At 62.1% G+C, this 9,564-nt stretch overlaps 1 protein-coding gene across 1 annotated transcript in view; it reads right to left on the bottom strand.

Moving 5' to 3' along the window:
• Window positions 1–5,492: 5,492 nt before the first annotated feature.
• The window catches only part of UPK3A (uroplakin 3A), an 11,785-nt gene continuing 7,713 nt past the window's right edge, over window positions 5,493–9,564 (bottom strand). Inside the window, 3 exon segments of the mRNA XM_084878203.1 lie at window positions 5,493–5,798; window positions 7,940–8,072; window positions 9,036–9,118. Coding sequence (XP_084734329.1) covers window positions 5,639–5,798; window positions 7,940–8,072; window positions 9,036–9,118 — 376 coding nt within the window. The 3' untranslated portion in view covers window positions 5,493–5,638.

Here is a 9,564-nt window from a genome sequence, read left to right as displayed (position 1 = left end):
GGCAGGGCCGAGGTGCTCTGGGGCCCCGGGGCCGCACAGCCCAGGTGGCGGAGCCTGAGGTTAATCCGGTCAGCCCCAGCACAGGCTGGAAGGCTGACCCTCCCCCAGACACTCAGCCAGAGCCATGGAGGACAAGCCCGCAGAGGGGCGCCTGAGGGACACGCCCCCTCCCCATGTCCACGTGAGACACAGCTTCTCTCACGCTGTGGAAAATTACCCAGAGGCCCGCCACCTGGCCGCCCTGAGCTCTCCGAGGAGATAAGGGCCCGCGGGCACTGGCGTGTGGGTGTGGCACCGGTGCTGAATGTGAGGGTGTAGGTGTCCCTGCCCAGCCCCCTCCAGCTGGCACGGCACCTCTTATCCGTGTCCTGAATGAACCAAGAGTGAATGTGTGTGTGCTGCCCAGAGAGGCTGTGTGTGTGTGTGTGTGTGTGTGGAAGGACATGCTTGTGTGTGTCTGTGTGTGTTTATTGAGCGCCTACTATGTGCTAACTTCTTCATCTTACCTCCCCCTCACCCTCACTGTATGCAATAGGTGTTGTTTTTTTAAATATATATTTTATTGATTTTTTAAAGAGAGGGATAGAGAGTTAGAAACATCGATGAGAGAGAATCATCGACCAGCTGCCTCTTGCACACCCCCCACTGGGGATGTGCCCTCAACCAAGGCACATGCCCTTGACCGGAATCGAACCTGGGACCTTTCAGTCCGCAGGCCAACGCTCTATCCACTGAGCCACACCGGTTTCGGCGCAATAGGGGTTGCTATTCCCCTCGGACAGCCGGAAGAACAGAGAGGACTGACCATACCAAGGCCCAGCTGGGACGTGGCAGCAGCCTTGGTGGCAGGGCAGGGAGGAGGGCAGCCTCTGTGCCCCTGGAAAGTCTGCCTGGCCCTCCTCCCCCCTCGGGTTGGCCCGCACCCCAGCCCACCAGCCCCACCCGCGCTCCAGCCCAGCCCTCCTCACTCGGCCTGCAGGTCTGCAGCAGGCTGCCCCGAGGTCTCCCTCACCAACCCGCACCCGCCTACCCCACCGCGCCCCACCCCGCCTTGCTAAGGCCGGGCACAGGCAGGAGCGCCCACTGTGCCAGCAGCTGACAGTGGAGATAGAGCACACAGTCCCCACGTGTGCTGGGCGTGATGGGGCCGTAAAGAGAAAGCTGGGTGAGGGACGGACACCTTTGGGAGATGCCGGGCAAGGCACAGCCTGGGAGATGTTTGCAAAGTCCTCACGGGTAACACGACAGGCAGCCGATCCTGTAAAAACGGGCCACACTGTGTGAACACAGTCCTCAGAGAATTTACAGACTCATCCAAGGGGCACAGAGGCTGCCCCCCCCCTCCCCCCAGCAAAGCCTTGGGCCACCCCACGCCCCACCTGCTGCCCAGCGCCCGCATCACAGTCCTTCCAGCCGCCTGCCCAGCCCCTGGGCCATCGGAAATGTGATAGGGGATGTGTGTGTGTGAGTGTGTGTGAGTGTGTGTGTGTGTGTGTGTGTGTGAGTGTGTGTTTGTGAGTGTGTGAGTGTGTGTGTGTGTGTGTGTGTGAGTGTGTGTTTGTGAGTGTGTGAGTGTGTGTGTGTGTGTGTGTGTCCAACGGGCTTACCTAACTCCCTCTCATTAGGATGGCAAATAAGACCCCGAAAAGAGGCTCAACATTGGTCCATGGGGGGCACCGCACCATAAACGCCAGGGAGGCGACCCGCACACACACTGCAAGGCCGGAGTCTGGCCATCCCAGCCCTGCCTGGGAACGTGGAGTGGCCCCCCTACCCCCATTGGAAGGGTTAGACCCATGGTTGGCAAACTCATCAGTCCACAGAGCCAAACATCAACAGTTCAACAATGGAAATCTCTTTGGAGAGCCTCATTTTTTAAACTTGAACTCCTTCTAACGCCACTTCTTCAACATAGACTGGCCCAGGCCGTGGTGTTTTGTGGAAGAGCCACACTCAAGGGGCCCAAGAGCCGCATGAGGCTCGCGAGCCGCAGTTTGCCGACCACGGGGCTAGACAGAAGCAGCGATGACGCCCAATGCGGGTGAGGGTGCCGGACAGCGGGCCCCGGGGCTGCTGGCAGGAACGGAGAAGGCTCTGCCAGGAACCGCCTGCAGTTCCCTCCTAAGTGGCCGAGCCCCCGGCCGCCGCCGCAGTGCCCAGGACTGTCCTGGGACCACGGGGCCTGTGTGCACCTGACCGCCTTACACGGCTGCTCACAGGCGCTGCCGTCACGGTCGCCCCAAACTGGAGACCCCCGGCGTGTCCCGTAGCCGATGGTTCACAGGCGGGCGTGTCGGTCACAGAATACTACCCACCCGTGAAAGGAAGGTCGTCCTGATGCTTGCGACACTCGACGGCCCCCGGGGAAGCTGGGCAGAGGTTGCGGCCTGTGCGACCGCAGTTCTGTGACATTTTGAAATGAGGAAATTGTAGAGATGGGGAGCGGATCCGTGATGGGGCAGGGGCTGGGGGAAGGGTGGGTGTGAGCCTCGCGGTGAAGGGCCAGTCTGTGCTTGCCTGTGGTGGTGACACGGGCCACAGCGGCGAGATTGCATGGAGACACACGCGTGTTGGCAAACAGGGAACTCGGAAGCAGGCCTGTGGGCAGCCGGCCGGTTTCCTGGTTGCGCTGAGCTGAAGCTCCGGTTATGAGAACTGTTGACAGTCAGGAGACGGGTGAAGGCTCCACGAACCCCACCCCCCCGCCCCCCGCCCCCCGCACGCTTTCTGCAATCTCCTTCGAATCCATGACTCCTGCAAAGCCAAGTTGTTGTTTTTAACGACGCAGTCATGTTGGAAAACAATCTGGCAGTTTCTTTAAGAAATGAGTCAGGCCCCGGCCCGTCTGGCTCAGTGGATAGCGCGGGAGCTGCGGCGATGGCCGCTGTGGGGTTTATAATTAGACGTTCCTGCGCAGCCAGCCTGGCACCCACCCACCCACCGCCCACCGGCTCGGCTCAGTCTGCGGAGCTGGTTACAGCTGCCTGGCAGTCGGCAAAGGCTATTGTCCCCGCTTCCTCCCCACCGCCCAGGGCCCAGTCGCCCCCTGAGGAGGGTGGTGCCGCCTCTGCCGGTGCCCCTCTGAGTGGCAGCCCCAGCGACAGGGACCGGCGCGGTTGCCGGAGGGGCTGCTGGGAGTGGGGTGGGGGACAACTGAGTGTCGGGGGCAGCGAGGTTCTGGGACTGAGGAAGCCAACAGATGCCGGGGTCAGGGGTCACCCAGGGAGCTTCCTGCCTTCGGGTCCCCATTGCCAGGCCCGAGGCTGAGGAGCCTGGCTCTGCCCTCTCGGCTGGCACCGAGGGAGCTCGCCAGGCCAGGCTTCACACACCCTGCGAGCCAGAGGAGGCCTGGCTGGTGCTGCCGCTAATGCAGGTGCTGAGCTGGTGGGGGGGGAGGTATCACAGAAGAGGACCCGACCTTGAACCTGCCCTCCAGTCAGTCTCGACCAGGGGTTCCCAGCCTTGTCTTGGCCATGCCTCCCCCCCCCCCCCCCCCGCAAGCATCTCTAAGTCCTGATGTCCCCTCATCCCTGCGGTGACATGGAATTCTCATCATCAAAGTGACTCCTGTTCATGGAGCTCCCGAGAGGCATTCGCCCGGTCCGAACAGGCTTCCGGAGAGCACGGCTCCAGGGAAGAGAAAAGCAGAAGAATGAAAGGACAGTGAAGTCCTGAGGAAGAACCACTAAGAAGTTGTTAAAAATAATATCCGTGTTTCCCCGAGAATAAGACCTAGCGCATGGAAAAATAAGACATTCCCTGAAAATAAGACCTAGCGCATCTTTGGGAGCAAAAATTAATGTAAGACACTGTCTTATTTTCGGGGAAACAGGGCAATATGAAGGGATGTGAAAAAATAGCAAATAAAGTTTCAAAACAATAGAGAACTGAAATGCATAAATACGTCACGACATATATTTACATGCTGTACACGAGGCCCCAGAACCATAAGAAATGCAAAAGATTCACTGCTAATAACTCGTTCTCGAACTGCCCCTTAAACGCCAAATTGCCCCCGTGTCCTGCACTCCTCACTGGGAACCTCTGGTCTAGACGCTGCTTTAGACAATTACAGCTGAGGGCAGGGGGAGGTGATGCCAGGAGGAACAATAATGAGGGTTGAGCCTGGCCCGTGTGCTCAATGGTTGGAGCACAGGCCTGACCGAAGGGTCCCAGGTCCCATTCCTGATCCAGGGCAGGTAAGTGGGTTTCAATGCCCAGCCCCGGGGCGAATGTGGGAGGCGGACAATCCAAGTGTCTCTCTCACATCGATGTTTCTCTCTCTCCCCCCTCCCTCCCACTCTCTCTAAAAACCAATAGGAAAGCACCCTCAGGTGAGGATAAAAAATAATAATAATGAGAGTTGGCATACACGGTTCCACTGATGCTGGGGGTTTGGGGGAAATGGGGAGGAACTGCCTCCTGGTGGGGAAACCGTTGGAACTAGATGAGAATGTGCTCGATGCCACAGAACTGCTCGCTCTCAGTGGGTGATTTTACGTCCTGTGACTCACCTCCCTTTAACAGGCTGTGAAACGGAAGGCCAGCTCGCATGAGTTTTGACGAGGGCCCACCTGGAGGAAGCGCGGCCCTCCCTCGGCGACGGGGTCCCCAGGAGAGCTGGCCGGGCTCCGGGAGGGTCTCAGGGCCCCGGCCGGCCTCCTGGCCCCCAGGCGGTCTGCAGGAGCAGCAGGCGTTCTGGGCACAGCACCCACCACTCCTGCCCCTCTCCCAGGCCCAGGCACCCGCCCTCGGGCTCCGGTGGCTCCCGACCCGGCCTGACCCACCACTGCTTTGGCTTCTCCGGCCCCCAGGCTGCTCCTCAGGCCGCTGCCGCCTGCCCTTCAGCTTGGGGGCCCCTCTGTGTGTGTGCGCCCCGGAGCACCCCACGCGCCCCCTCTCCCCCACGAGCACCGTCAGCCTGCGGGCTGTGCTCCTGCTCTAACCACCCCGCTCTGACAAGCCCCTTCTCCTCCCAGGATGGGGGCGGGCCGGCTACCTGGCTCAGAGACAGAACTGAATCCTCTGAGCAGAGACCGGGAGAGACCCTCACCCCTGAGTGACCTTGGCGCCCTCCTCTGTGTCCTGCAGCCTCTGCTGTCCTCCCTCTGGGCCTGGAAGGCTGTGAAGGTTTACATCAGCCCATTTCACAGATGAGGAAACTGAGTCCAGAGAGAAAGAGGTGACTGCAGAGGGAACAAGATGAGCTGCCAGCGGGGCTGCACCCAGGACGCATTTCAGCTCCAGGTTTCCAGCTCCTCGCAGCCAGCAAACCCAAAGGACATCCATCGCCGCACACAGCCCGGCTCAGGCCCCTCACCTCACGGGAGGCTTCTCAGCGGGGCTGGCTGTCCTCTCACAGGGAGGGCGGCCCGCCAGGCCCCCAGCCCCACGCAGCCCTCACCACCTCCGCTGTGAGCGAAGATCAGGCCCCACCCTCGGGAGACACCATCCACGCACACGATACACGTGCATTCACTCGCTGACCGGCTCACTCTTTCTGTGAATTTTTATTGAACTCAAATTCTTGGGAAGCTTTTATCAAAATCGCTCCTGCAAGCTGGACCACGGGCCCTGCCTCGCCTCGGGTGGGCCCCGCGGGGCGGGGCCTGGGGTGCAGTACCCCGTCCCCCCAGGCTCAGTCCGGGAGCTTGCTGGCGTAGACCTCGGCCCGGTCCAGCTGCAGCCCCCGGTTCACGGCCGCGTACGCCGGCTCCGCGGTCCCCAGGGCCTTGGGGCCGGCCTCCTGGGAGATCTGCGAGTCGTGTGTGACCTCCGCGTCCGAGCCGCCCATGTCCCTGAGGAGAGGAGGGGGAGAGCGGGATGAGGGGCGTGGAGCACGCCTGGAACCCGGGCCCGTGAGACTCAGGGGCGTCCCACTCAGCCGTTGCTCTCACGAGGCCTCGCCTGTCTGTTCAGTCACCGTCTTTCCCCGGCCCTCAGGGGGTGCCGGGCCCGGGGTGAGGAGAGCGAACCCCTCTGGGAACTAAGTGAGCCTCCTACAGGGTTTACCTGGAGCGGGACCCTGGAGGCCACTGCCCCTGTCCCCAAAGACTAAGAGTAAGACTGTACAGGGAGACAGACCACAGCAACGACCAGGCTGAGGGACAGTTCCAGGAGGGAGCCAAGGGGGGCTTCCTGGAGGAGGCGGCAGTTCACTGGCCCCAAAGGAGAGGAGGGAGAGTACAGGAAGGCATTGGGGCAGCGACAGGAATGGCTGGGGCCAGGCAGAAGCGACAAGCTCTGTGCGGCTGGAGCCAGAGATGACAGCAGGGACACGGGAAGAATCGGGCTACAGTCAGAGAACAGGGCCTTGGCCAGTTAGGGCATCACCCCAAGGGAGGGAGGGGCACCCCGCCTCCTGACTGCCCCCAGGCTCACCTCATCTATTATTTATGTTTTCATTAATTAATTTTTAAAATATATTTTTATTGATTTTAGAGAGGGAGAAGGAGAGAGAGAGAGAGAGAGAGAGAGAGAGAGAGAGAGAGAGAGAGGGAGAAACATCAATGATGAGATAGAATCATTGGTCAGCTGCCTCCTGCACTCCCCTTACTGGGAATCAAGGCTGCAACCCGGGCATATGTCCTGACCGGGAATCAAACCCAGGACCCTTCACTCCACAGGCCGATGCTCTACGCACTGAGCCACACCAGCTAGGGCTGTGTTTTTATTAATTTAAATGTCAGAGGCACCTTGATTTCCAGTTCCCAGCCCCATCCCTGACCCTCCCACATCTCTTCCTGCCAGCCTGGCTGATGTTCACCTGCTTCACCTGCTCCACGGACCTGTCCCACCTGCTGTCCACCCCACTGGACGGGCACCCTTCGATCCCCACATCCCCCAGGCTCCCTCTCTCCGAGCAGCACCCACACGTGACTTCCACCACCCGCCCTGGCAGAGAGGGCGCCTGCCGCTCCCTCCTCCAGGCGGCCCCCCCCCCCATGAGCCTGGCGTGGTGGGCAGGCAGACAGACGTGAGCAGAGCAGGGATGACGGGCCAGGCACAGAAGGTCACCAGGGGGAAAGCCCAGGTGACCACTGTACGGTGGGACCTCGCCCCCGGGGTGGCTTTTTCTCCTGAATCCTATCCGGGGTCACAGGTTCAGAGCACCTGACCTCTCTCCCTGGAGATCACACCGGGGCCCCAGCTGTGTCTCAGCTCCAGGCCCAGAAAATCCGCAAAACCAGACAGGGGCCCCGCGGCGGCCTCAGGACCAGCCGCACGGCCTGAGGACCCCGCCCTGGTGCCGCCAACCAGACAGGGGGGACCAGGACCCTGAGAGGGCACCTGGAAGCTGACGAATATTCTATTAGGATCTGCCCTGGGTCCTCCCCTAAATGTCCACCCTTAACGCCCTCAGGACCAGGGACCCCGGGAGCTCTCCCTTCCTTTCCCCTTCCCTCCCTGCCCCTCACCCCCACCGCCTGCCCCGCCCCAGCCAGGTGAGTTCCCTTTACCTCCCCCGCCCCACGCTCCTAGGACACCTCCTTTCCCTCTGTCACTAACAAGCTCATTTCTTCTGGGAATTACTTTTTCTACCTCGTGATTTTACACATAAACTTGTATAAAATCACATGAAGCTTGTGCACGGTTTGGTCCCTAGCGGCTGCCAGCTGCTGGCTGCTGGTCAGGACCTCCCTGTCCCGGCTGCTGGCTGCCAGCTGGGGCCTTCCATCGTTCCGCACCGCCCCCTGGTGGTCAGTGCACAACCCAAGGGTGTGCAATGGTAAGTGTCAGACCTGCCACCTGCGGGCAAACCCCTCCTACCAGGCTGACCGTGGCCTCGGGAGCCCCAGGACTCAGCCCCCACCCCAGGCCCCACCCCGCCCGGCGTGGAAGGCGGCTCCCCGGCCTGCGGGGCTCCCCTGCCTCAGAGGACCCTCCCAGGGGAGCGTGCCCGCGCCCCCGCGTCCGGCCTCCAGCTGCGGGTACTCACACGAGGCTCAGCACGATGGCGCCCGCAAAGCCCAGGAGCAGGAAGAAGGGCAGGGAGCCCAGGATGGACGTGATGACGATCATGCCGCCGCTCCGCCGGCCGGGCCAGGTGTCGATCGCCAGGTACGGGGAGACTGGCAGGACACAGGCCGTGTCCCCCGGACGCCGCACCCTCAGCCCTCCCAGGGTGCACAGCGTCTCCCAGCCCTGGCGGCAGCAGGTCCCAGGGGCGAGGGGACCCAGTTCCGGGACTGCCTCCCCCTGCCTTGAGGTGCTTGTCCCCACATCCCAATTCCCAACTTCCTCCTGCGTGTGTCTGGTCTCTTCCTCCTTTTTAAAAATATTTTTTTGTTGACTTCAGAGAGGAAGGGAGAGGGAGAGATAGAAGCATCCATGATGAGAGAGGATCATGGACCGGCTGCCTCCTGCACGCCCCACACTGGGGATGGAGCCTGCAGCCCAGGCCTGTGCCCTCCCGGGAATCGAACCGTGACCTCCTGGTTCCTAGGTTGACCCTCAACTGCTGCGCCACGCCAGCCGGGCTCTTCCTCTCTTAACTGTCCTGGTGCACAGCTTCCCGCTACACAGGCCTGAGCCTTCGGGCGGGTGGGTGAGTGCAGATTGCACTGTGAAAGATGCAGCGGAGGGCCTGGGCAATGAGCAGGGGCCCAGGCTCTGCCTGCTCTGGCCAGTGTCAGACAGCGCCAGGCCCCCCGTGAGTGGGCCAGGCCCGGCCGTGCTCTCTGTGGACCCACAGACCCCGTTCTGCCAGCGCCCCTCCCTCTTCGTGTCCCAGCCCCTGGCCTCAGGGAAGGGGTGGGTGTGGGGAAGGTTCCATGGCATTTTCCTCATAACCCGAGGGCCCGCCTGTGTCTGGGAGAGCTCTCGGAGTGACAGCCCCAGTCTGCTTTCCCGGGGCCCCCTGAGAACCCCACACACACCGCCACCCACTGCCATCCACCCGCCCACCCCCACCCACCCCACCCACTGCCGTCCACCCGCCCCCACCCACCCCACCCGCTGCCGTCCACCTGCCCACCCCACCCGCTGCCGTCCACCCGCCCGCCCCACCCACCCGGCCCACTCCCCCCACTCACTCCGGTTGGTCCGGATGGGGTCCGACCACAGGGTCTGGTCCTGCACCAAGCCCGAGGACACATTGACCAGGACGTACTTGAACCTGGAAGGAGACGGAGCCCGGTGACTCCCATCCACCCTGTGAGCCCGGCCTCCGGGGGGGGAAGGACTGGGTGGCCGGAGCGGGGACAGAGCGGGGACTCCTCGAGGCATCCTGGCGGCCACGGTGGGCTCTGGGCAGCAGGGCGGGGCTGGGCTGCATCAGCACCTTCACTGCCGGGGCGCTTTCCTGAGCACGGTGCCTCCTCCTCCAGGCAGCCTTCAGCTCAGGGGCCCCTCTGACTCTCCCCCGGGGGCCCTTCTCTGTTGCGTATATGACGCGTGTCGTGTGTCTGGTGAGTGTGGACCTGTCCCTCCTCCGGCACCTTTGCCTCCCACTGCTCCCCGCCTGGCGTTGGTCCCACAAATGGGGCTTGAATAATAACATCCATCCCCACACCCCCGGCTCTGGGATAAGGCCCATGTGTTACATGCAGAAACTCCACTCAG

This window comes from Pipistrellus hanaki, assembly GCF_964339955.1.
Source record: "Pipistrellus hanaki genome assembly, chromosome: 3".
Taxonomy (NCBI): Eukaryota; Metazoa; Chordata; class Mammalia; order Chiroptera; family Vespertilionidae; genus Pipistrellus; species Pipistrellus hanaki.
Note: the sequence above shows the minus strand (reverse complement) of the source record. Positions and strands in the feature narration are given on the sequence as shown.